Raw genomic sequence first — 27,754 nt, forward strand, 5'->3', positions numbered from 1 at the left:
TGGCCTCATCCAATCCCAGCTATTGTGGGCATTTGGGAATGAAGTACCAGATGGTAATTCTTCATCTTTAAAATAAATGAAAATAAACATAACTTTAAAAAATAAGGTGTTGTTGGGCCTGGTACAATAGCTCAGTGGCTAAATTCTCATCTTGCAGGTGCTGGGATCCCCTGTGGGTGCCTGTTTGTGTCCCAGCTGCTCCACTTCCCATCCAGCTCCCTGTTTGTGGCCTGGGAAAACAGTCGATGATGACCCAAAGCCTTGGGACCCTGCACCTGTGTGGGAGACCCAGAAGAAGCTCCTGGCTCCTGGCTTTAAGTTGGCTTAGCTCTAGCCATTGTGGCCATCTGGAGAATGAACCAGTAGACAAAACATCTTTCTCTGTGTCTCATCTTCTCTCTGTAAAGCTAATCTGCCTTTCCAATAAAAATAAACAAATCTTTTATTTTATTTGTATCGCAAAGTCAGATATACAGAGAAGAGGAGAGACATCCATCTGATGATTCACTCCCCAAGTGACCATAACAGCCGGTGCTGAGCCGATCCGAAGCCAGGAGCCAGGAGCCTCTTCCAGGTCTCCCACGCAGGTGCAGGGTCCCCAAGGCTTTGGGCCATCCTCAACTGCTTTCCCAGGCCACAAACAGGAAGCTGGATGGGAAGTGGGGCCACCAGGATTAGAACCAGTGACCATATGGGGATCTCGGCGTGTTTAACCAGTACACTATAGCGCCGGGCCCTAATAAAAATAAATAAATCTTAAAAAAAAAAAGTAGGAATTCATCACACCTAAACAGCTCCAGTTTAACAAACAAACAAAAAATCTAGAATTGCTTACTCCTCAGTCTGCCTGGGCATCGGGTCCTAATTCTTGCCCATCTGACTTTCAGTCTCTAGACTCTATGTCTCCAATGTCCTTTCCTGTGCCAGTACCTCCAATCACACCCTCCTTCCTCTTGGGGTGACACAGCACTCTCGCCTAAATGATTTTTCTTCTGCTGGTTCCCACCAGCTAAACTATTCTCACTGTACCACATCCCTTACATGCCATCAGCAGCTCTGCGCTCTTCTAAGCTGGCTTTTGGGATTCCCCAAGGCTGGTTCCCAGTGTATTCCAGCAAAGCTCTCTGCGTTTCCATACATAAACCTCCCCTCACAGGTAGGTGCCGTCTCTTCTACTACCACAGGACAACATCAGACAGCCTCCTTGGGACATTATAATTTAAACTGATGACAGAACTGAGTGCTTTAAGAGTTTCGATGCGGGAAGGAAGTGTGGGTAAAGACTACACCCCTTAAATGGTGTGTCCTGGGCAGCCTGGAAATAAAGCAGTGAGTCATGTCTATAAGGAAGATCTCTAACTACTATCTTATCTTTTCCCTCAGGTCCTGTGGTGTAAGCGGATCGTGGGTTAAGCTGGTTTTGTATCCTTTTGAACTAGTCCAGAAAACTGCCTCCAAAAAAACCTCAGAGTGATGTGTGCCTTTAATAAGGGACTCAAAGTCAGACGTGAGAGTTAAAAAAAAGACTTCAATTAAAAAACTGTTTCATGAATTATAAAAGAGTATTGCAGATAATTTTTTAAATGGAACATATCTTACATAGACTTTGTAAATTAGAAAGCCCGTACCCCATTGGGTACCATGAAAGATGCACAGACTTCCCAGTTCACAAAGCAGAGTGTAGAGACAGTCCAGCTGAAGGACCGAGGAGCAACTGGAAAGCAGCTTACAAAAGAGTATCAGGAGACAGACAATGTTTCAAGAGTCACAGTCCTCAGAAATTGTTCTGGAATGCCATTTCACTTGTATCAACGTCATGTTCCTGTGTGAGAGAATCAAACAGAATTTTAATGTTTCTATAAAAAAAAAACCTAAAAATGAGAGGTTATGAATCATGATTAATTGGGATACACACATAGACCTCTGGTTTTAAGGCTGATTCCAGCCCATGCTATCTAGAATTGAAAATGCTGAAACCCAGTGCAACCCAGTGCTCAGCGCAAGGACCTTACCATGCTTCTTACCACCTCATTCTGAGGCCCTTCACTGTTGCATCATAACAGGTGAGGCACTCACCGCCTGCTTCCCCAACACCTCCATGAAGACAGTGACATCAAACACACGCCTCAGAGGCCTGCAACCTGGGTGCAGGCGGCCCTGCGCACAGCCCCTTTGCCTCAGCCCCACTCCACAACAGAAGGGCCACAAGGGCCCCCGCCCCACCACGGTCACTGCATCAGTGAGGTTACAGGCTGAGGAGCTGAGCTGCCTGGGGACCCAGGCCCCCTTCAGCTCAACGGGAACATCACGTGGTGACACTCAAGCGCCCTGGCTGCCACCAGGGGAAGTGCTGTCAGGAAACCACCCAAGACCCCATATCGCATTTCACTGCTGAAGAGCAGTGCATCTGTTCGGTTGTAACAAAGATTAGAATTGCTACACTACTTTATAACATTTTTCTTTTTTCTGAATCATCAAGGTATTTTTAAAAATTTTTCATGACTGTATTTTTAAGTCTTTAAACATTCTTTGAAAACACAGAAATCACTATTTTGGTCGCCTAGCAGACACTGACAGCCACTGCAGAATGGATGAATGTCACATATCCCCAGAAGCACAGTCTAGGCAGGACACCAGCCCCTGTAGGGCTCTACCGCAGGGGCTGTCAGCTGTGTACCTGGTTTAACTTCTTGAACTCCACCACCTGGAAGAAGATGTGCTCCAGGACATGTTTGGCATCTTGTTGGTCCTTTGGTAGTTTGCTGGTCACTCCAAGAATGTCACCACATTTCCTGACATAGAATTCCAGGTCTTCTTCCGTACCTAAACACAGGTGGGGTAGTTAGATAAAACTCCTAACTTCTGCTGTTCTTAAAGTCCAAATGTACTGTGTTTTAGGGGCAACTATTTCGTTCCACATCTCTCAAGATTGCTTGCTTCTCTAGGGCAGTAAGACTGCAAGACTCAAACAATGACAAACTGAGATTGCAGATATACTGCGTTCATGAATTAGTACAAAAATGTGACACTCTTAATTAGAATAAAGCCAAACTAACATTTTTAAAAAATAAAGCCAAATTAATATTCTCTTAATGCCCAGATCTATTCTTCCTCTGTTACAAAGAACAGAAGTCACCACTAGGAAATTACACTGTCTGCAGGCAGAAAGGGCCAATATGAAAAGGACATGCGGTTATTTTAAAATAACATTTATTAAAATAGGAAATAAAAAGAAACAACTATACTTCCAACAAAACATCTCTGTGAAACCTTCCTAAGCAGCCCCATGCTAGGATATTTTTTAAAGTTGATGGAAAACAGAAAAACACATCTATTTTGGTGAAAAGAATTGTCATTTTTTTCTTCAAAAAGTTCATGGAAAATGTATATTACACAAAAAATGACGCACACCTGGAGGATACAGCAGTCCATCGGAACCTGCAGAGGACATCGGGTACCACAACAGAGGACAGAACAAATTGATCAACTACCCTAGCCATGTGTAGGCAGTGAAAATCTGGGTAATTGGAGACTTTAAGGTGGACTATGTCAGCCAGTAAATTCTGGAGTGATTTCATCATGCTTGGAATGGTGAGATCAGCACCAATTCAGAACTGTTAGAACTACCAAATCACCTGAGCAGTGCCCTCGGAGCATGCCCCTCACTGGGGACCCTAGGATGGGTGGGAGGCTGGGTGGAAACTGACGGTGAGAATGTGGAAACAATGGTCTTACCCACTTTCCTGTAGCTCTTGACCCTTTGTGCCCTAATCAACTATGTAAAGATCATCAAAATAATTTAAAAATGATGCACAGATTTCAGAGTATGTTACAAAAAACAAGCTTCTGTTAATTCTGTTTTCTAGGAACGTTTTGCAATTCTCTCATATCTAGGATGGTCAGCTATTGCTACCCTTTTAGTAATTGCAGGATTCACCGGATGGCCAGGTCTAGGGGATCAATTCTGAGACTTCTGACTTCTTACTTGGCACCATGTTCAAACTCACTGGGCTAACGAATCTCAATTAGACAAACTCAAAGCTTTCACTCAGACCAAATCTCAGAAGCTCATGGGTAAATAAAACTCGAGAAAGAAAACAAAATATAAAAAGTGGCCAACTTACACTTATTGGTAATCTGAGCAAGCCGTGCCTTCTCAGAGGAGAACGTCTCATCTAAGTCAAACAGCTCCAGAGGAGGAGGAGGTAATTCCCTGAAACTAGGAGGGAAAACCTGCAGGAAACAAAGTCTTTCATGAAAGAGCCCGTCCGGAGCATAGCTAGTCGTGGTATGAACGAGGGGCCAACTCAGCCCTGGCCCTGGCTTTGAGCCAGCAGCACAGCCACCACCTCCTCCTGCTCTGCTCTCACCCATTACATCCACTGGGAGCAACCAACCAGAGCAAGCTCAGTTATGACACTGAACTAACCAGCTGAGCAACCGTTATCAAGTCACTCAACACAACACCACAAAGCTTCAGGCGAGGTCCATGCTAACAACTTATTTCCCATTTAATTATGAGTTCTCCAGGGACAGAAATAAGTTGGGAAAACAGACATACATTTGTATAACCAGTATAGAACTTGGAGACAAAATGTGTAGATATGAATCAATGGGGTCCTGGTAGAAGTGTTAAAACCACTAGTTTTCAAAACTGAAAGCTTGTTTGTGACATTTGCCATTTTCTGGGGGTATAAGTACTCCCACCATAGCCAAGTTCAAGCCACCAACTTGAAGTCAACTGGGTCACAACACTGCAGAATATAAGGCAAGTTGAGCTAATGCTGGGCTGAAAAGCTGTGAAATTACCTAGACATACGACATTCCTCTGGACTGTTAAAGAGAATTGTGCTATTAGTGCCTAATCCCTCCTCTTTTCCACCTCAGAGGCCTCATATAAGCTCCCCAACCCCATGAGATGGAAAAACACTTAGCAGTCAGAAAAGCCATGCCCTTGATGTCACCAGTGAACCACATGGAAGCCCCTGTGGAATACTAACAGGTCTGGGGGCTGACAGAGCTTAGGCGCAGTCCTGCCAGGCTGGCGAGGTAAGGCCAACACCAGATCACCAAGCACACCTACTCACCGCAGGCTGCAGAGCTGGAAGCGGCGTCTCAAACTGAGGCTGGATGAGCTGAAGTGGTTCGTGTTTCACGTTCAGTTGCTCATGAGCCCTGTGTTAACAAGATAAAATTTAAAAAGCAGGAACCACATTGAGACGCTGTCACAAAGCACCACTAACCACCACACTGTTTTCTGCATCAAATGTGCGGAGTCAGCGATGGGCGTTTGGTGCTGCAGTTAGGACACCACATGGACTGCTGACATCCCATATCGGAGTGTCTGGGTTCAGGTTCCAGCTCCACTGTGCTCTCCAGCTTCCTGCTAATGCACACCGTGAGAGGTACCAAATTACAGCTCAAGTACTTGAGTCCCTGGCACTCAAGGAGACCCAGCTGAGTGCCTGGCTTACAGGTTCTACCTGGCCCAGTGTGGATGGTGCAGATTGGAGTTCTGCCTCTGCCTGAATCTAAAAATAAAAAAAAGTGGTGGCTCAGCACTGTGACGTGTGTTGCTGTATCTATTGTATGGGCCCTTTCAGGAATCCTCTCCATTGTAATAACAGTTATTATCTATGTAGGACTGAAAGCATGCTCTTTTTTTAAGATTTATTTTTTATTTTTATTGCAAAGTCAGATATACAGAGAGGAGGAGAGACAGAGAGGAAAATCATCCGTCCGATGATTCACTCCCCAAGTGACTGCAACGGCTGGTGCTGCGCCGATCCAAAGCTAGGATCCAGGAACCTCCCCCAGGTCTCCCACGCAGGTGCAGGGTCCCAAGGCTTTGGACCATCCTCAACTGCTTTCCCAGGCCACAAACAGGGAGCTGGATGGGAAGTGGATCTGCCGGGATTAGAACTGGCGACCATATGGGATCCCAGTGTGTTCAAGGTGAGGACTTTAGCTGCTAGGCCACCGTGCTGAGCCCGTTTTTTGGTTTTTGTTTTTTTTTTTTTTTTAAAGAGTTACAGAAAGAGGAAAGAGAGAGTGGAATAGCATGGCATTTGCCTCAGGATGGGTCTCCATGAATGTTAGTTATCAGTGATATGGAACAGGAGGGAAGTGCAGCAGGAGGTTAAGAAGTGACGTCATCAGATGCTTGCGGAGCAGCTGCTTAACTCTGAGCAAGTTTCCTACCTTTCCCTGAGCTTCAGCCTCCTGAAAAGTGAAACATGAGAACTATGCCCCACTTTTTAGCACTGGTGCTAAATGCAACAGTCTTTGCAGGCTCCTGGCAGGAGCAGGTGCTTAATAGATGTTTGGGAAATTTAACTTGGTGGCATATCTTTCAGATATCACATAGAAGGTTTTATAATACAAGCTAAACATATACACAACAATAGTTATCAATTACTTCATAGACCAGCACATGCAATCCCATAATTCTTGGGCAGCAACGAAAGAACCTTTTGTTCTTTTTTATCCCATCTGTTTGACAAAACAAGAGTGGCTAAGTGGATATATCAGCACACCTGGCTGCAGCCACATGGGAGAACAATGCTGGGAGAAAACACACAACCAGGCTGGCCTGCAGAAGACACGAGCTTCTAGGAGGCCTGCAGCATCACACACAGGAGACCATATATGGGAGACCCAGTCCTGTCCTCTCCCTCTCTCACTCCCCTAAATGAAGGATTACAAAAAGTTCAGAGGGGCAAGGACTTGGCACTGCTTGGAATATAAACATCCAAATTCCCAGTGCCTCGGTTTCTGAGCGCAGAGTCCGGCTCTGCTTGCACTTCCACCTTCTGGCTAAGCACACCCTGCAGAGCAGCAACTGGCAGCTCAAGAACTTGGGACCCGGCTGCCTGTGTGAGAGACCTGGACCGAGTCCCAGGGTGCAGGCTGCTGTGGACACCTGGTGAGTGAATCAGCAGCCAGAGATCTTGCTCTCTGTCTTGGCTCTATCTTTCTGTTTCTCAGCCATTCAAATAAAAAAACTTTCAGCAGCACAGGGAAAACAGAATTAAAATATATTTATTTTGGTAAAAATTTTTGAAATCTCTGCATAGTTTTTACTGCCCCTCCCCCATATAACTTCTATCAAAAATCTCAGTAATTTTCGCCTAATAATCATGTTTCACATTTCATCCAAAAACAACTCCCAAAGACACAAAGAGCTTTGAGTTTTCATGTCTTCTGCACTCACCTTCCCCATGTTTCTTCTGTATTACCAAACCACGATCCCGCTCATCTAAACGCCTCCTATCCCAACTTCTCTTCCCCTTCTCTCTTCACACCAACCTTTCTCCTCACTCTCGCTTACATGGTCCAAGTGTCTCTCATCCGGTGACTTTGAGGGAGACCCAGACTGAGCTCCTGGCTCCTGGCTGTGGCCTGGCCCAGCCCTGGCTGCTGTGAGCATCTGGAGATTAGCCTGGTGAACAGGAATGCTGTCTCTCTCATTGTCCCTCCAATAAATATTAACAAATAAAACACCTAAGGCAACAGTAGAGGTAAGATGCCTCATTATGAAAAAGAAGAAAAGTGCAGTCTCTGTGGCACTGGCAGCTGTGAGAGCCAACCTGCACCCCACCAGCCTCAGCACTGCGCAGCGGGTCCCCAGCATTCCACAGCATCCCACAGCCTTCCTGACAGCTGGTAGACGGTGCCATCTCTACCCAAGCCTGACTGGCCTGTGTTCATGGGGAACCTCTCAGCTGCACCACACACAGAGCACCTGGCATGACCCATCTTTCTCTTCCTGCCTTCTCAGGGCCACTCTAGGGCACTGTCAGTCGCCCAATCTGTCAGGGAGAAAGGAGTCTCTTAGGCATGTCCATCTCAGCCTCTCATGGATGCGTGCCATGGATTCTTTTTTCCCGAATCATCTCTCAAGACCTCAGCTACTGCTCTTACCAGTTCCCCTCTTACCTTCCTGCTCTGCTGTGACAGTCTAACTGCTGATTATACCGACTGCTTCAAGAAATTGGATTATTTTGGAAATCAGATTCCAGCATGTCCCTCCTGGCTTTTAGCGAGGTCATTCTTAGCACCCTGCTGACAACCCAGCCTGGACACACATGGCACATGTGAGCGGCTGGGCCTCTGCTCATGAAACAAGCTGGCTGCAGGACATGCTCCTCTGACACCTCCACCTCTCCAGTCTTCTCACCAACCCAAGGCACACAGCACAGGGTCAAGCAGACACAATGTCTCCAAGAAACATTTGTTGAATGATTCAACATGCAGCTAAAAGAACAGCTCTTCCACAAAGACTTTGTCATTCACCTCAATCACAATCAATTTCCCTTTCTTCATCACGTTCCTGCTTCTAATTCATACTTTGCATTTAAGATCTATACGATAACTCCGTATCAGAGCTTGTGCCTGCATCTTCCATGAAACTAAGTTCTAGGCACAGTAGCTCAGTTGAACTGCAAACAGTGGCTGGGACACAGGGGCTAAGAACTGCCTGCCAACTCTGGGCACCAGCCCCGCACTCCTACTCCTCTCTCAGTCGGCCTCTTAAAGACTTGATAACTCGTCTGGTGTGCCACTTTGGCCATGACCCTGACCCCCATCCCCAGGTTCATGTTTTCATTCTGCATGCTCAGTACGGACGGCAAGGCAGCTTAGAGGGTCCTGGGTACTGACTTGATGACCTTGGGGAGGGAGGCAGTATCCAGCTGGTAGATGGACAAGTCGAAGAGCGTGGTGAAGTCCCGCGGGTTCTCATCGCCCTCCTGGAGACACACCCGAAGCCGCTCGGACAGCGTGGCTGTGTCAGGCAACATCATGTAGTCAGAAATCTGAAAGACAGCGTTCCTGTCAGCAGGGCAGGAGCCAGAGGCTTTGTTCTGCCAGGCCTCCAGTGGCTCAGGTCTCAATGTGCGGAACTCGCTTGTTCAGAGTTCACCATGCAGGGTCACCGTTAACTAGACTGAGAAACGCCACTTTCTATGGAAGGCATAATAAAACCCATCAGGCTACCCAAATTTCCTATTATGCATACTGGAGAAACACATACCCACACTGCTCAATTTCTTTTGAATTTCATCATCCTTGATCCGAAATGCTCAGTTAACCTTACACCCCCATCAACTCATTTCCCACCCATATGGGATCCTGGCATGTGCAAGGCGAGTACTTTAGCCACTACTTTTAGCTAGTACTTTTATCGCACCGGGCCCAAGAGAAATAGTCTTAAAAGCAAAACAATACGGGGGTCGGTTCTAATCCCGGCAGATCCACTTCCCATCCAGCTCCCTGCTTATGGCCTGGGAAAGCAGTGGACGACAGTCCAAAGCCTTGGGATCCTGCACCTGTGTGGGAGACCTGGAACAGGATCCTGACTCCCAGCTTCAGTTCGGCTCAGCCACTATGACAATTGTGGCCATTTGGGGAATGAACTGGCAGATGGAAGATCTTTTTTGTGTCTCCTTCTCTCTGTAAATCTGCCTTTCCAATAATAAATAAATCTTAAAAAAAAAAAAAAAAGGGACCAGCATTGTAGTGCAGCAAGTTAAACCTCCACCTATGATGCCAGAATTCCATCTGGGTGCAGGTTCAAGTCCTGGATATTCCACTTCCAACCCAGCTCCCTGTGAATTTGTCTGGGAAAGCAGCAGATTTTGACCCAAGTGCTTGAGCACCTGTCCCCGTCATGGAGGAGACCTGAATGGAATTCCAGGCTCCTGGCTCTGACCTGGCCCAGCGCTGGCCACGGCAGTTATGTGGGGAGTAAACCAGCAGATTAAAGATAATTCACTCCCCAAGTGACAGCAACAGCTGGAGTTGAGCCAGTCTGAAGCCAGAAGCCTCATTCGGGTCTCCAGTACAGGTATAGGAACCCAAGTCTCTGGGCCTTCCTCGACTGCCCTCCCAGGACACAAGCAGGGAGCTGGATGGGAAGCAAGGTTGCTGGACATGAACAGGTGCTCAAAAGAGATCCCAATGCATGCAAGGTAAGGATTTAACCACTAGTCTACTATGCCAGGCCCATAAAATAAATCTTAAGAAAAAAAAAAAGTATTCCCTAGTTCTGAAAGAAGCGTTTCTTCAACAGATACTCATTTTGGAAGTCTGGGCAGAGAATATATTGAAATATTGGCCTAATCCACATATACATACAGATGTATGGGCTCCCATCCCAATTAATTTTATGGTTAAGTTATGGTTACTTTTAAAAAAATATATTTATTTATTCTGCCAAGAGGGTCCTGACCCATGTAAAGAACAGATAGTTGGAGTTACGACCTGGTAGACTATTTTACTACAAAACACAGGGGACAATGTTGGGGGCAGAGAAAGGGATGGGTAGTGGGAGATGGAGGAAGTCCTACACCTACAAATTATAAAACAGAAAAAAAGAATTTTAAAAAAAGTAAAAAAAAAAAAAAGGATTGATTTATTTTTATTGAAAAGGCAGATTTACAGAGAGGAGGAGAGACAGAAACATCTTCCATCCACTGGTTTCACTCCCCAAGCAGCTGCAGTGGCTGGAGCTATGCTGATCTGAAGCCAGGGGCCAGGAGTCTGGAGCCAGAAGCCTCCTCCAGGTCTCCCACATGCGTGCAAGGTCCCAAGGCCTTGGGCCACCCTGCACTGCTTTCCCAGGCCACAAGCAGAGAGCTGGATCGGAGTGAAACAGCAGGACATGAACTGATGCCTGCAGATGATCCTTGAGCTTGCAAGGCAAGGAGGATTTAACCACTGAGCCATTGTACCCTGATTTATTTATTTTGTACACTATAGTTTTTCTCTGCCAAGAAGGCATCAAGCCTTTCTATCTTTCTTTTATAGACAAGGTAACACAGACATTTGCTGTCTGCCCTGTCTGCGGTGCTTAACAATTTCAGCTGGGTCAGGTTTTCCTTCCTTAAGAACGGTCTTACTGACATCACCTCGTACCTCGGGGTCCTCGGCATCAATCTGGTTCAGGTGGATATCGTCTGTGGTGAGCCACTGGAACACAACATCCTGCGTGTTAAAAAGTAAACACAGGATGAGTCAGTTACCTGGAACAGATGAGAGGCAGCAACAGAGAAAATGAAGTCACTCAAGAAAACTGATAAAGAGAAAAAATGTAAACCATTGATTCAATAAGGAAAAGCAGCCCTCTATTAGTAAAATAACATGAAAATATAAAGGTCTTCATGTGCAATATTTATTATAAAAAAATTGTTGGCGTCCGTGCAGTGGATGTGGGGGACACGAAGGTGTGAAGAGTATTGCCCATTGCAGGCAGGGCCGCAAGGAACTTCCCGCTGTTTGGCAGGGCCCTGTGGACGTCTCTACAACCACCTGAATGCAGCTCCACCTTCTTTTGCATGGAGGTCAATGGGGACAACCAAGACAGTAGGAATAATAGAAGACCCTTTTGCAAAACATTATTACTGACATTAACCTCCAAGCTCACATTGAGTAAAAGGCCAACCTCACAGTAGCAAACAATGCCTGGCAAACAATGTCTCTACAACCACCTGAATGCAGCTCCACCTTCTTTTGCATGGACACCGGACCACCCTGCAGAAGAATTCTAATCCATCCAGGCATTGTTTGCTACTGTGAGGCTGGCCTTTTAGTCAATGTGAGCTTGGAGGTTAATGTCAGTAATAATGTTTTGCAAAAGGGTCTTCTATTATTCCTGCTGTCTTGGCTGTCCCCATTGACCTTATGCTAATCAAAGGACCTGTATTTAGGGTTTCATTCTTTCCTCACTCTTTAGGTTCCCCTTTTCTTTGTGATACAAGATTAAGTTGTAGGATAAGAATTGTAGCAAGAACTTCTATTGTTTTTAGGTAAAACAAATGACAGAATAATCCTTAGAAACACCCACTTGACCATGATGTAAAAAGTCTGAGCCAGAGTTTGACTGATTTTGTATAAATAAAGTGGACAGCTTTCGAGAATTGTCCATTATGATCATGAAATCCTAGTGGTCAGTCTTTCTTTTCTCTTAGTGCGTCATCCACGCACCCTTCGCGAGTTCTGAACTCAGCTGGAGCTGAACTCAGGCAAAAAATAGTCTGTCTTAGGGAACTCTGATACCTAATCACAGATTAGACTTTATCAAAACCTGGTCACAATCCCAAAGCAAACTCTGTTTAATGTGATAAGAGTAGGAACTTAATTCATCTATTTATTCAAAGATTTTATGATTTATTTAAAAAGTAGAGTTAGAGAGAGGTCCTCTATCTACTACTGTTAATTCTTCCATTGGCAGCAATGGCCAGAGCTGGGCTTGGTCCAAAGCCAGGAGCCAGGAGCTTCTTCTGGGTCTCCCACATGGGTGCCAGGCCAGACTGATGCCACAGGCCAGGAGCCTGGAACTCCATGTGGATTTCTCAAGGACTCAGGCCACCAGAAAAAATAAGGAAATCTTAAAAAAAAAAAATCCAGGGCTGAATTAGAAGTGAGACGCCAGCATGTGTACCAGGTTCTCGACGTGGGATGTGGCACCTGCCCGCCCCCGTCTGAGCAACTGCAGTGCCTTCACTGCCTTCCCCACTCAGTGACCGGTCCTATATGCAATCCTGTAGACCAGCTCTCAGGCCACAGCCCCTCCTCTCCAAACACGCCTCCACCTTCCTGCCTGGCTGCCTCCTCTTGTCCACAGAGCTGGCTGTGCCCAAGGCTACTGAAAGCTTAACAAGCGATCGCCGCGTTGTTGAGCATACAGTTCAGGGTCCCTAGTTAACACGGGAGGCCCAGGTCCTCATGGTGCTTGCCTCTCACCCCTCCTGGGTGAGCTTCCACCATAATCTCGGCATGCTTAGCAATTACCTCTGCATTCACTGATCTATTCCCATGTACTTCAAAATAGGGACTACATCTGATTCTGATTCATGCTTTGCACTCTTTTTTTTTTTCTATTTTTTTAGATTTATTTTATTTTTATTGGAAAGGCAGATATACAGAAAGGAAGTTCTTCAGTCCATTGATTCACTCCCCAAGCAGCCGCAATGGCTGAAGCTGAACCAATTTGAAGCCAGGAGCCAGGAGCCTCTTCCAGGCCTCCCACATAGGAGCAGGGTCCCAAGGTCCTGGACATCCCTGACTGCTTTCCCAGGCCACAATCAGAGAGCCGTGGCCTGGGAGCTAGATGGGAAGCAGGGCAACTGGGATAAGAACCAGCACTCCTGGTTGCCAACTTCGGATCAGCGCAGAACCAGCACTCATATGAGATCTTGGCGCACACAAGGCAAGGTCTTTAGTCACTAGGCTACCGTGCCGGGCCTCATACTTTGCATTCTGACCGACTGTCATATGATGGGTATGAAAAGTTGGTTTGAAATGAGTAAATTAATTGACCAATATTTCTCTAAGTGACAAGAATATCAAACTTACACGCTATATATAACTGTGATGAGACAGAAACACTTACCATGATTTTGCTGTTTTCTTCTTTATCCAAATATTGGTCATTGAACATGTGACAAGAGCCAAGCACTGCCAGCTTCCCCCCCTGGTTCTGTGGATGACAAAGCACTGTCAGGTACTGAGAGCTGAAACACACTGCGAGTATCCTGAACCCCATCCCATCATCATCAGCTCTACATTAGCAGCTACTGTAAAGACCAGCAGGTGTCAATTCATAACAGCATTTTAACAGTCTAGAAAAATCAATTCTTACAGCAACTACACGTCAGCCTGCCTCTCATTTTACATCCTTCCACGTTTTTATCTGACTTCAAGACAAAGTAAGCTGATTCTACAGCATGTCCCCTTGTTAGGTCAGTCGACACAGTGTTAAGAGACATCGTTGAGTACCAACAGTGTCCAAGATACAAGCATAACTGAGCCACAATATGAATAATTCATGCAAGAAATAAAAGCCTATTACTTACATTTTTTTCAATATTAAGAGTTTTTTTTCCCAAGATTCATTTATGTTTTTATTTTTAAAGATTTATCTATTTTTATTGGGAAAGTCAGATTTACAGAAAGACGGAGAGACAGAAAGATCTTCCAGGAAAAGATTTTCCCAGGGAACTCCAAAACCAGTTCCAACCTTTGGCCTGGCCCAGCTCTGGCCATTGCAGCCAGAGAGAATCAAGGAATTGAAGATTTCCTTGTTCATTGCTTTGTAACTCTGCCTTTCAAATAAAAATTTTTAAAAATAATGAGCCTTTTCATTTGTTACATTATATACTAAAAAAGGTTTTTAGTAATGTGGGGAAAAAGTATCTATGATGACATTAGGTTTAACAAGTCCACCGCACGTTGCCTAGCTCAGTGTGCAGCCTCGGGTGAGCAGGGAGGGAGGCTGGGAGTAAGGCTGGGAGTCTCGTGGAGAAGGGCAAGGGGAATCTCCTCTTTCTGTTCTCATCTCTGTTTTTCTGGTGTTCTACTGTGAGCAAATACTGCTTTTGTTATGAGAAAATTCTATACTAAAAAAAATCCAAAGTGAAATTCCTTTTTTCTGGGTATACCTATCATAATGAGCAGTTATAATTATCAACACACCAGAAAACAAACACAGCTGGGGCTGGTGCAAGAGTCCACGAGCTAATCCTCCACAGTCAAACATCAGCATCCCATTTGAGCACTGCACTGCATCCCGGCTGTTCCACTTCCCATCCAGCTCCCTGTCTGTGACCTGGGAGGGCAGTGTAGGATGGCCCAGGGCCTTGGGACCCTGCACCTGTGTGGGAGACCTACAGGAGCCTCCTGGCTTCGGATCAATCAGCTCTGGCCATTGTGGACATTCAGGCAGTAAACCAGTGGATGGAAGATCTTTCTGCCTCTCCTTCTCTGTGTAACTCTGTCTTTCCAATAAATCTCTCTTTTTTTTTTTTTAAGATTTATTTTATTTTCATTATAAAGTCAGATATACAGAGAGGAGGAGAGACAGAGAGGAAGATCTTCCCTGCAATGATTCACTACCCAAGTAAGCGAGACAGCCGGTGCTGCGCCAATCCGAAGCCGGGAACCAGGAACCTCTTCTGGGTATCCCACACAGGTGCAGGGTCCCAAGGCTTTGGGCCGTCCTCAACTGCTTTCCCAGGCCACAAACAGGGAGCTGGATGGGAAGTGGAGCTGCCGGGATTAGAACCGGCACCCATATGGGATCCCGGCGTGTTCAAGGTGAGGACTTTAGCTGCTAGGCCACGCTGCCGGGCCCGCAATAAATCTTTTAAAAGGTTTACTTATTGGAAAAGTAGAGTTACAGAGAGAGAGGGAGAGACAGAGGGAGATCTCCCACCCACTGGTTCAAATCCCAAATGACCACAGTGGCCACAGCTAGGCCAGGCCAAGGCAAGAGACAGGCGGTTCTTGCAGGTCTCACGTGTGGGTACAGGAGCCCAGGCCATCGTCCAGCACTTTCCCAGGTGCATCTGCAGGGAGCTGGATCAGAACTGGAGTAGTCAGGACAAACGGGCACCTATATGAGATGCTGGTATTGCAGGCAGCTTTAGCACCTACACCACAGTGCTGGGCCCATATCTGCTCATTCTTTTCTTCCCTGAATGGCTTCTGCTTACACTGTTGCTGAGTGACCACACTCAGATCATCACTAGACAACGCACTGTTTCCCCACAAGAAGTGTGAAGACACCAGAAATACTTTGTCGCAGGACTGGCACCAAGGCTATGAGAACATACCGAAAGCCTCTCTGGAAATGGCAAGGTAATTTTACTTCAAAGATAAGAACATTTATACACTTATCTGAGAAAGGTTGTACCTTTGCGTGATAGAAAGCCAGAATGGGTCTGTTGAGTGGGAAGCAGACAGAGCCCGTGGACAGAACAGCCACTGCTGGTTTCATGACACTCAGTGTGGCGCCAAAAGGATAAACAAAGGTGAGAGCCCTGTAAGAAATGAAGGAAACATATTGAGATTTTAAAATCAGGTGTTAAAAAAATTCTGAGAACAATTTCAGTGTTTCTTTAGCAATGCTGATTCTCCATCTTCTAGGTTCTGCTTTGTTATTTCAAAAATGGAGACAACTTGAACTACAAGTTTATGAAAGCATTTAGCAGACATGAATGTAAGCTAACAGGAAAGAGTTGTACGTGGAAACTACAGCAGCCACTGTGGAGGGAGGAAGAGGCCTCGCCTAAGAACTGAACTGCACGCCCGTGACCCTGGCGGGCCTTCCCTCCTGGGATCTGGCTGGCGAGCTCTCCAAATGTGACGTTGCACCCTTATGGGAGATCTGGAAGAAGCTCGTGCCTCTCAGCTTCAGATTGAACCAACTTTGGCCACTGTAGCCCTTGGGGAATGAATCAATGGATGGAAGATCTTTCCCTCTCTCTGTAACTCTGACTTTCCAAGTAAAATAAATTTTTTTAAAAAGTGGGGGGGGAGGACAATTGCTAAGTTTTAAGACTTAAACCTTAAACAACCATTCCCCTGAGAAAGATAGGCAAAGTAAAAAGCTTGGGAAACAGGTTTCTAGAACAGCATGTCTTTGAGATGAAAACAAGATCAGTGAATACGAGCTAAGAATATTTAAGGAGCTGAAACAAAGCCAGGTGGCTACAAGGTGGGAGAAGGTATTGCACTAAGAAAGGTCTTCCCTCCTCCACAATTATGAAATACTTACCTGTAATTATGAAATATTTACCTACGTTTTCTTTTAGTAGTTTTATGGTTTCATTTAAAATCTATCCAGGATATAGTTTGGAGTACAGCAGAAAAATGACAATGTTATTCCAAATGATTAGCCAAAATTATGCCATCTATCCCCAATAACTTGAAACCTGACTGCTACTATTCTCTAATAATTACTGCTTTGGGTCTGATTCTAACCCATTTTCTATTATTTCTACATTGCAAGAACTTTTTTTAGAAGTTTTTTTTTTTTTGATTGATTATTATTTTTAATTGGAAACTCAGATTTACAGAGAGGATGAAAGACAGAAAGACCTTCTGAACACTGGTTCATTCCCCAAGTGGCTGCAACAGCTGGAGCTGAGCCAATCCGAAGCCAGGTCTAGGTCTCCCACACAGGTAGAGGATCCCAAGGCTTTGGGCCATTCTTGACTGCTTTTCCAGGCCACAAGCAGGGAGCTGGATGGGAAGTGGAGCAGCCAACATATGAACCGGCACCAATATGGGATCTTGGTGAATGCAAGGCAAGGACTTCAGCCACCAGGCTACTGTGTTGCGCCCAAATTACTAAAACTTTTTAATATGCTTTTCAGTTACACAAAAATGGCAATGGCTGGCATGTGGCCTAACGTTATGATGCTAGCTGGCAAGCCTGCATTCCATATCACAGTGTCTGGTTCTGATGTCAGCTTTGCCTCCTAACCCCAACATCCTGCTAGTGCACAGGCCTGAGGACTAGGGCTCCCGCCCCTCCCATGGGCTCCTGGTTTCAGCCCCCAGGGCCAAGGCAGACACTCGAAAGGCAACCACTGGATGGGGTGCAGAAGAATGCTCCCGTGCTCTCCTCCTCTCTGCCTCTCCAATAAATACACATAAAGCTTTAAAAGTAATGTCAACTTCTGCCAGATACAATTCCGCAAAGCAAAACAAACAAAAACAAACAAACAAACAAAAAACTAAACTTGGAAAAATATTTGTAACACATAGAGATATTATAAAAATATGTGCAGCACATGGAGATGGAGTATTACAAATGGGGAACAAAAGAAAAAGATAAACAGAAAGTGGCTGGGTGACAGCTGGGGTGCAGTAGGCTAAGCTGATGTGTAGGAAGCCCAGATTCCACATCACAGTGCCTGATTTGAGTCCTGAACACTCCACTGCAGATCCAAATTCCTGCTAATGTGCCTGGGAGGCAGCAGATGATGGTGCGGGTACTTTTGTTCCAGCCACCCACATGTGAGTCCCAGAGCAGAGTTCATGGCTCCTGACTTCTCATCCCAGTCTGGACTGTTATAAGCTCCTGAGAAGGGAAACAGTGGATGGAAGATTCTCTGTCTCCCCTTCTCTGCTTTTGAAATAAATAATATTAGCAAATTGTTTCTTAAAAATAAAGATGGCTAATGGCTGTGATGTTGTGGTATAGTTGATAAAGCAGCCATTTACAATGCCAACCACTTTAATAGCATCAGTTTGTGTCCTAGCTGCCCTACTTCCAATCCAGCCCCCTGCTAATGGCATGGGAAAAACACAGAAGGCAGCCCAAGTGATTGAGCCCACAGGAGAAACCAGGAAGAAGCTCCTTGGCTCCTGCCACCTGGCTTTGACCTGGCCCAGTCCCTGCTGTTGTAGCCATCTGGGGAGTGTTGCAGAGCATGGAGGAATTCTTATCTCTCTCTGTATCTCCCTCACCTAAGTTCTGACACCAAATATGTGCACTCCAGCAGTTACGACTTGTTTCCCATCTAACATTCTGGAATGTGGTGGAGATTAAATGAGGCATATGTTTACATGACACAGAAAATACTCAGTCCACGTTACGTTAGGCGGTACAGGTTGGGCATTCTTCATCTGAAACATTGGGATCAGTGTGTTGGATTTCGGGTGTTTTGGGGGGATCTTGGAATATTTTTATACATAATGAGGAATGTGATCTAAATCTACATACAAACAAAATCTGTTTGTTTCACCTATGTCTTGCACACACAGCCTAAAGGTAGTTTATGTTCTGACCAAGACCCACCACACGAGAGAAGGTACGAAACGTCCCTCACGGTGTCACATCAGCACGCAGATGCTCCTGACTTTGGAGCATTTCACGATTTCATGTTTTTTTAAATTAGAGTTGCTCAATCCGTATTCTAAAAAAAATATTATCAACTATCTAATGTCCAGTAAAGGGAATATTAAACAAATCAGGAAATGTTTAATTTCATTCATTTAAAAGGATGAAGCATTAGGAGGAGCATGCAGCCTGTGCCACACACATCGGAGCATCCGGACATGACACCTGGCCCCCTCCAGCTCCTGACTGCTGTTTCTCGCTTAAGTACACCTGGGAGGCACTGACGACGGCTCCAGGAGCTGGGCCCCTGTCACCTGCAGGGTGACAACTTCAGAGATCTGGACTGAGTTCACGGCTTCAACACAATGGCCCAGCCCCGGCCCCTGCAGGCACATGGGAGCAAACCAATGGAAGGAAACTTTCCGCCTATCTCTGCCTCTCCAACTCTTGGGAAAACAAACAAAAAGAAAAGTTTAGGTAAACACCTGTGTATTTACAAACAGGAAAACAATCTAAACACAACAACATCATACTGTTAAAGTATAGCATTTCCATTGTTCAAACAAACTGGTTTTTTGGGGGAGAGAGGGGTGTGGGGCATTGAAAGGAGGAGAGGATTATTTTTGTAATCAGAAATGACAACTTTTCATCTGAAACAACAAAGCCCTTGAGGTTGCTCAGTCCCCCTCACAGTGGTCCCAGCAAACACTCACTGTGCATTGTTCCCACTGCTGTCCTCATCAATGATGCCAGGCACGGCCTTCCCAGCAGCTCGGCTAATTTCCCTTGAAGAAAAGAATTTAAATCTAGTCAACAAAAAAACCAGGGAATTCCATGCTGTATTCATTAATAGCACGTATAAACTAGATGCAAAGATTTTACAGATTTTAAGGTAGCTTTTTTTTTTTTTTGAGAGGCAAGTGAAACAGAGAGACATACACAGAAAGCTCCCAACCAACGGTTCACTCCCCAACGCCCACAACAGCCAGGACTGAACCAGGTAAAGGCAGGAGCCCAGAATTCACTCTGGTCTCCTTTGAATGGCAGGCACTCAGCTACTTGCGCCTTCATCTGCGCTGCAGGGTGCACATTAGTAGGAAACCAGAATCCAAACCCAGGCATGTGAACGCGGAACAGGGTGTGGGTATCTCAACTGGCACCATAACTGCTAGGCTAAATGTCCACTCCATGACAATGTTTAAAACTGAACGAAAGTGCATCACGCATGAACACCTCTTTTGGGAAGCTTGTAAAAGCACCACGGTGGCAGGATCAGTTCCTCTTTCCTGAGTCCACAGTCTAGATGCTGGACTGTATCTCCAGCACGCATGGGACAAATTCAAGCTTGGAGTGAAGAAGTCTGAATACCGTTCTAAGTTCACAGGGGCATCCGGTGCTGCTCTCTCAGGCGTTTGCCTCACGCTACCCTCAAGGATCCCCCTGACTTAGGATTTAGGATTCGAACCAAAGGGTGCAGACTCCACTCCAGCCTCCCAAGGATGACTAGACACACGCACTCAGCCAGTTCAGGATGGGTTAGGGCTAGGGTTACCACCAAGGACAGCTTACATGCAGCAAACCCCAGGGCTACCCTTGCTGGGCGTGCTGGCACTGCAGCACAGCCCCTCATCCTGAACTTGACATGCAGTCGTGGGAGTGGTGAAACCACCCAGCCATGTGTAGGGACAATAGAACCAAGAGCAATTAAAACTGGAGCCCTGATGACATGAGCTTTTCAGTCAATCCATACTCAAAGCCTGCTCTGATTCTGAGATTTTTTAATTACATGAACCAACACAGCCTCTTTATTATTTAACTGACTTGTATAAGGTTTTCTTGTTACTTGCAAATACAAGCATCCTGACAAAAGATCAACACACAGTCAGGTTTTCAAGGTTGGAGGAATACAACCTGACATGTAAGAAGCAGCAGTATAATGAAAAATAGTAAAATAAGGGTCGGTACAGTGGCACAGTTGGTAAAACCTCTGCCTGGGATGCTGACAACCCACATGGGCACCAACTGGAGGTCCAGCTGTTCCACTTCTGACCCTGGCCGGCTGCTCCCTGTTAATATGCATTGAAAAGCAGAAGTCGAGCTGTATTCATGTGGGACATTTGGAAGAAGCCCCAGACTCCTGGCTTCGGCCTGAACTAGCCCCAGACATTGCAGCCATCTGGAAAGTGAACCAGCAGACGAAAGATCTCCCTCTCTCTCTGTCTCTTCCTCTCTCCATGTAACTCTTCAAGTAAGTGAACATTTTAAACATTAATAAAACACTATTTGAAGACGGAAGGAGAAGAGAGAGGAACATGGAGAAGGGAAGGGGAAGACTCCCAGGGGAGAGATGGGTGCTGTTAATGAGGACTTCTCCGCCTTTTAACACACTTACCTGTTCAAGACTCCGTTGGAAACAAGAGCTTCTTTAGGGTGAAAATATTTGTAGTAGACATTTCTAACCACCGCATCTTCAAGGGAAGAGAAGGGAAGGCGCATTTTAAATTTGAAATAAATACAGCATATAGACATACACAAGTTTTAACCTGAAAGGAACTCTACTGGAACACTCCTCCCTGTGGACTGGAAGAGGCCCAGGCTCGGAAGGCTCAGGCTGCTGGTCAGAACACAATGCCAGACCATATACACACATCCGTGGTAGCAGTGGGTCCAGGATGGCCAGGACAGAGCTAAGTCACAGCATCCAGGAAGTCAATCCGGGTCTTTTCCCAAGTGGGTGGCAGGAATCCAACTAACATGAGCCATCAGCCCCTGATCCCCAGGAGCCGCCTTAGCAGGAGGCTGGAATTGGAAGCCAAAGGAACCTGAACCCAGATGCTACGATTCGGGATACGTGCATCTTAACTGCGTCTCAGCTGCTCAGCCAAATGCCTGTCCCTGCCCCTACTCAGAAGGACAATAATTACCATTATTAACCATGATTCCATACTCCTCTAGCAGAAAGTTAATATTGGTATCAAATCGGGATTCTCCACCTTCCCCTAGCATCACCAGGATGTCTCCACCACTGTCGAGGAACTTCTTCAGGACTTCAAACTACAGAAAGGTGAAAAAAAGAAAAAGGATCTGTGACTATATACTCAGAGGATTTCTGTCTATAATACTGCGAATAAGACCTTAACTAGTCAGAGAATGAAGAAGTCATTTAAACATAAATGCACAGGAGACAACATGAAATTTATTCTGTTGGGAGCTGGGTCGAAGTGGAGCAGCCAGAACTCCAAGCAACACCCACAAAGGCACTGTAGGCAGTGGCTTAACCCATGATGCCACAACACCAGCCCCACATTTATCATTCTTTAGTCTATGAAACAGAATGAAAACCCAGCATAATTTCTAATGACTTTTTCTGGTTTCCATAATATCAAAGCATCAGGCAGAAAGTAGATGGCTGATATGTAACCAGCCACGCTAAGGCGCCGCAAAGCAATCAGCTCAGCTAACCATGACGACATCCCCATGACAAGGACAGACCAGTGACCGCCTAAGAGCAACACCACAGGTGGGAAAGAGGACTCCGAGGCCCGCATGTCAGCGCCCGTGCTCGCTCTCCCAGGCCCGCGTGTCAGCGCGCACGCTCGCTCTCCCAGGCCCGCGTGTCAGCGCCCACGCTCATTCACCCTGCATGTCAGCGCCCGTGCTCGCTCTCCCAGGCCCGCGTGTCAGCGCCCACGCTCACTCACGCCCGCACCGCCTCCTGATGCACGTGCCTCACCTCAGCCGCAGTGAATTTTTCCCTTGGCCCCGCTGTAATCCACAGTTTCACCCCAATCAGCTTCTCGGATGTGATTTCATCTTTTAAGCTAGAAACGACATTTTAAAAACAAGTGTTAGCTCTATTATTGAAGCCAACTTTATGATGAAGTCTTTTAGCCTCTCAGTCGTACCAGCGGCCTCCTGAGGAGGAACTCTGGTCTAGCCTCGCCCTCTGGGAGGGACTCTCCTGCAGAGGTGTCCCACGAGTCACCAGGCCTCTCCTCAAACACTTCCAAGGAGCTCCAGGGAGGCCACGCTAAAGCACAAAGTCCACCTACTGCTAATTCAACCACATCTACCTCTCCTCGTGTCTGACTTACCAAGAACACACACCCCCATAAGGGCAGGGATAGTCCCATTCTCATTTACCCTCTCTCTGAATTGAAGCTTTGACCCAAGTTAAAACAGGGATTTGGAGGATGACAAAATATTTTTTAATTGATAAAAAATATCTTCAATATGTGAAAGAGATTTTAATAATTACTTCCAATCAATCTTTACATTGAATTCCTTCCACCTAAAAAAAAATACATCTTACATAGAAAAAGAAGGACTTAGTCATCTTACCACGCAGGCCACCTTCACATGGAAGGGAAAATCACAGGCACAGACCCGGTTACCTCTGAACTTTCCAATTACTCCGAAGTCTCTTCTGCATGGACTTGTAGCCGTTGGTGGTGGTGAACACCTCCTTCTTGTATGCATTGAAGAGAATGGTGCTCCTCAGTTCCTTCTCCATGCTTGCCTTAGGAAGAGAGATCAGAAATAAAGGAAAGCAGCAATGATATCCGAAACAAAAACATGGAGAAAAAGCCTTCCACAGTTACTACGAAAGGGTATGTAACTGCAACTTGCCTGGGACACTCCTGCATGTCCCAGCGCCCGACAGCGCCATGCACACACTCCTGCAGGTGCCAGCGCCCGACAGCGCCATGCACACACTCCTGCAGGTGCCAGCGCCCGACAGCGCCATGCACACACTCCTGCAGATGCCAGCGCCCAACAGCGCCGTGCACACACTCCTGCAGGTGCCAGCGCCCGACAGCGCCGTGCACACACTCCTGCAGGTGCCAGCGCCCGACAGCGCCATGCACACACTCCTGCAGGTGCCAGCGCCCGACAGCGCCGTGCACACACTCCTGCAGGTGCCAGCGCCCGACAGCGCCGTGCACACACTCCTGCAGGTGCCAGCGCCCGACAGCGCCATGCACACACTCCTGCAGGTGCCAGCGCCCGACAACACCATATACATTTTAAATTTTACAAAGCCAAGAGTATTCATCTTTTTCTTTCTAGCTTCCAGATTGCATGACACACTGGAAAGAGTTTTTGTCATTTCAGGATTACAAATACACCCAACAATGCTTTCTTCCAGTACTTTCCTAACGTCATTTTTTTCACCTTTAAATTTTGGTCCACTCCCCCATAACTGGACTGCCAGACTCAGAACTACAACTACAGGGAATACCGCAGGGTCTGTAGTCTGACAATGGAGTGCACGTGTCAGACCCGAGCCTTCTCGGTGGCTAAGACGGAGCAGTGAACAGCATGCCTGGGTGCACGTGGGGGATATGGCAGTCCACTGAGGCCTGCAGAAGATGTCTAGTACCATAGCAGAGGACGGAGGGCAGAACAAACTGGAAAGCTATCGCAGCCAAGTGTTGACAGCAGGTACCTGGATGCATGGAGACTCTGGGGTGGACTACGTCAGTCAATGGACCTTGGAAGGAGTCCCTCAACCTCGGAGTGTTTCAGAACTATTGAAACTACTTGCGTAGTACCCTCAGAGCATGCTCCACATCGTGGACCCTGGGATGACATTGGGCGGTCATTCCCATCCCCTGGTACTGAGGCGGTTGGCTGTGGCTTTTCCCCTGTCCCTCCCCCATCTTCCAGATACAGGAAGAAGAAAGGAAGTTTGGAACCAGTGTTCTCATTTATTTTCCCCTAATCCTTGACCATTCCCACCCTAGCCAGCTATGTAAACATCATCAAAAATAAAATAATAATAATTAAACAAACAAATTTGGTCCAAGTGGAACTTACGTTGTTACTCAAAATGAGCCTCATTACCATCTGTTTTTTTCAGTTTTATTTTAAAACATCCTATGGATTACATAATAAAACACTATATGGAACTGGGTCTTATTCTGAATTTTATTATATCCTGCCTGCCTATAAGTCTCTGCCCCAGTCCATGCTAATTTAATTTCTGTGCCTTTGTTATATACTTTGTTCTGATGAATAGCTAATCTCGCCCCCACGCCCCTTATCTTTACTCTTAAGAATATTCCTGGCTAGTCTCACATTTATTCTTCCAGTGCATTTTTTAAAAAAAATTTTATTGGAAATTCAGATATACAGAGAGAAAGATCTTCTGTCTGCTGGTTCACTCTCCAAGTGGATGCCATGGCCAGAGCTAAACCAATCCAAGTCAGGAGCCAGGAGCTCCTTATGGGCCTCCCACACAGGTGCAGGGTCCCAAGGCCTTGGTCCATCTTCAACTGCTTTCTCAGGCCACAAGCAGGGAGCTGGATGGGAAGTAAAGCAGCTGAGACTAGAACCAGCACCCATATGGGATCCCAGTGCATGCAAGGCAAGGACTATAGCTGCTAGGCTATTGCACTGGGCCCTCAGTGCAATTTTAAAGATTTATTTTTATTATTTTTTTTATTGGAAAGGCAGATATACAGAGAGGAGAGACAGAGAGGAAGATCTTCCGTCCGATGACTCACTCCCCAAGTGAGCGCAACGGCCGATGCTATGCCGATCCGAAGCCAGGAGCCTCCTCCAGGTCTCCCATGCGGGTGCAGGGTCCCAAAGCTTTTGGGCCGTCCTCTGCTGCTTTCCCAGGCCACAGGCAGGGAGCTGGAAGGGAAGCGGGTCTGCCGGGATAGAACCGGCGCCCATATGGGATCCTGGGCGTGCAAGGCGAGGACCCCAACCACTTGCGCCACCACGCCGGGCCGCAGTGCAATTTTAAAACCATTGTTTTCCTGATGAAAACCAATCCCCCGAGATGCCACTACTGTGACACAGTCATCTTTACACGTCCCATTTCATCCGGACACACCTACTTTCCCACTGTCTGTGTGTGTGTGAGACAGCATCCTGTTATGTTTGCTCAAAGCTGCACAAACTACGCCACAGTGAACTTGGCCACTGCCTTCCTGGACATCTCCACGTCGGCCTCCACAGCCATGGCATTGCCACACCTCTGCTTCCTACAAACAGGATGTGGTGTTCTGCAGCCAACGCCAACACCTCTGCCAGTCAACAGCTGATCCTGCCGGGGCTACCCTCGGCTAAGATTCCTTAATTCGGGGCAGGACTTTAAAAATATCTTTCCCAAGAATCAGCATGGTCCAACCGCCTTTGTTTCCTCATTAAAAATCTCACTCGTCAAATCAACATGTTTGCAACCGAGTGAAAGATCACAGTGGCTACCACGACAGTGTCTGTCCAACGCTCTTTTGCACCCAGCAGGGGTGAGGGAGACGCGGTCCAGGACGATACCTGCGCTGACCGGGGCTGGCCCGGGGACCCTCGCCGGCCTCCAGGACGCCCCGCGCCCAGGCCAGCCCGCCGGGATCGGAATCCTGCTCACCTGCGGCCCGCTCACCATCTTCACCTCACGTCGCCCAGCATCCCGAGCTCGGGTCTCCTAGGCCGCTTAGCAACAGCCCAGACGCGGGCGTGCGCCCAACGTGGCGCCACCTCCGACGCACGTGATGACGACAGAGCGGAAGGGGCCCGTACGTCGCGCGCGCTCGGGAGTGGGAGCAGGTGAGTGGACGGGGCTGTACCATTATTTTGGGCGAGGGGGGTGAATCTAAACACGATGGGAATTAACGTTCCGGTTAAAGAAACCAGATTCATTTTTTCCTTAATAGCTGTTGTTATCAGAAGCTTGGGAAGGTGTCAGGACTCTAAGAGCACAAGCTAACGACTACTTTGAGGGAAGAGAGGACTGAAGGCTTCCGGCGGGGACTAGTGAACCCCTCAATGGCCATCCATCCCCAGGGCGCAGGCGCAGAGAGCCGCCCGGGGCCGTCGGGGGTGGGGCCTTGCGGCTGTCACTTAAGATGGAGTGGGGCTGTTATTAAGGACTGTTATTAGGGACCGTGGGTTGCAGGCTTGTGGGATCCACTCCCTGGTGGCCTAACGCAGAATGCGTGATGCGAGAGCACTAGGAGGCCAGGGAAGACTTCGCGGAAGAGATCGGACTGGGGAGTGAGAATGGTCACAAGGGGGTGTTTATATTAACCCCGCATCTTGGAGCTCCCCAGGGAAACCCATCGCCCTCTAAGCATCTGCAGGCTAGGTCCAAATATGAAAAATATAACGGTATCAGGAAATTGTGAAAGAGGGGCACGTTCATAAAGGCAAGGGCTGGGAACGGCCTTTTTGGGCACAAACAGACTTTTGTGCCCATGAACCGTGACCCCACGCAAGTTGCCCTGCGATCGCCTCCAGAATGGGAGCGTCGCACCCAGCGCGGTAGCCCAGCAGCTATAGTACTTGCCTTGCACGTACCGGGATCCCATATGAGCGTCGGTTCTAATCCAAGCAGCCCCGCTTCCCATCCAGCTCCCTGCTTGTGGCCTGGGAAAGCAATTGAGGGCGGCCCAAGGCATTGGGGCCCTGCACCCATGTGGGAGACCTTGAAGAGGCTCCTGACTCCTGGCTTCGGTTGGGCACAGCTCCAGCCATTGCAGCCACTTGGGGAGCGAATCGTCGGATGGAAGATCTCCCTATTTCTCTTCTGTATATCTGACTTTCCAATAAAAATAAATAAATGTTAAAAAAAACAAATGGGAGCATCAAAGGCTGTGTCTGATGGGAGCCGGCAATTGTGGCTTTGACTGACATTTATAGTTATTTTGAAGGTGTTCAGGATATTACAACCCACACATGGTGTCGCCTCTTCAGTACTGCTGTCACTGCAAGCTTAAGAAGGCTGAGATTTTCTTGGGGAGGCCATGCTTTGGTGCACATTTGGGCGAGCTATGTCTTTAGTGCGAGATAAAGTGATATGTCGGCTGAAGGTTGGGACTGATGTTGGAGATCCTTCTTCTGTCTGTCTTACAGTTGTTATTTGCTAGAAGACCAAAAGACCACCTGCCCCAGTGCTGTTCCCACTGGTGACAGGTCTAGAGAGAGAAAGGGCATTATGGCAGGTGGCCACCACGTTCAGTTCGCAGCTATGCCTTGTACCAGCTGAGTGACCTTAGGCGAACTGCTTCATCTCTCTGTAAAGTAAAGTTAATAATTTCTGAGTGTGGATTTGCTGTGAGGATTGTAGGTGATGCGTATGAAACTTGGAATTTGCTCAGTAAGCATAGGCAC

General features: G+C 47.0%; 1 protein-coding gene across 1 annotated transcript; it reads right to left on the reverse strand.

The window, feature by feature from the left end:
- Window positions 1–1,465: 1,465 nt before the first annotated feature.
- IFT52 (intraflagellar transport 52) lies at window positions 1,466–26,117 on the reverse strand. Its single transcript, XM_040981451.1, has 14 exons — window positions 26,013–26,117; window positions 23,026–23,150; window positions 22,365–22,452; window positions 21,556–21,685; window positions 21,024–21,099; window positions 19,345–19,416; window positions 15,695–15,821; window positions 13,394–13,480; window positions 10,918–10,986; window positions 8,662–8,816; window positions 5,088–5,175; window positions 4,125–4,233; window positions 2,678–2,823; window positions 1,466–1,822 (listed from the first exon to the last, which is right to left on the reverse strand). The coding sequence occupies exons 1-14, from the start codon at window positions 26,028–26,030 to the stop codon at window positions 1,775–1,777; spliced, it is 1,338 nt and encodes a 445-aa protein (XP_040837385.1). The 5' UTR covers window positions 26,031–26,117; the 3' UTR covers window positions 1,466–1,774.
- Between the last annotated feature and the right edge of the window lie 1,637 nt (window positions 26,118–27,754).

The sequence above is a fragment of the Ochotona curzoniae genome, unplaced genomic scaffold, assembly GCF_017591425.1.
Source record: "Ochotona curzoniae isolate NIBS_2020 unplaced genomic scaffold, NIBS_Ocur_1.0 contig_3520, whole genome shotgun sequence".
Lineage (NCBI taxonomy): Eukaryota > Metazoa > Chordata > Mammalia > Lagomorpha > Ochotonidae > Ochotona > Ochotona curzoniae.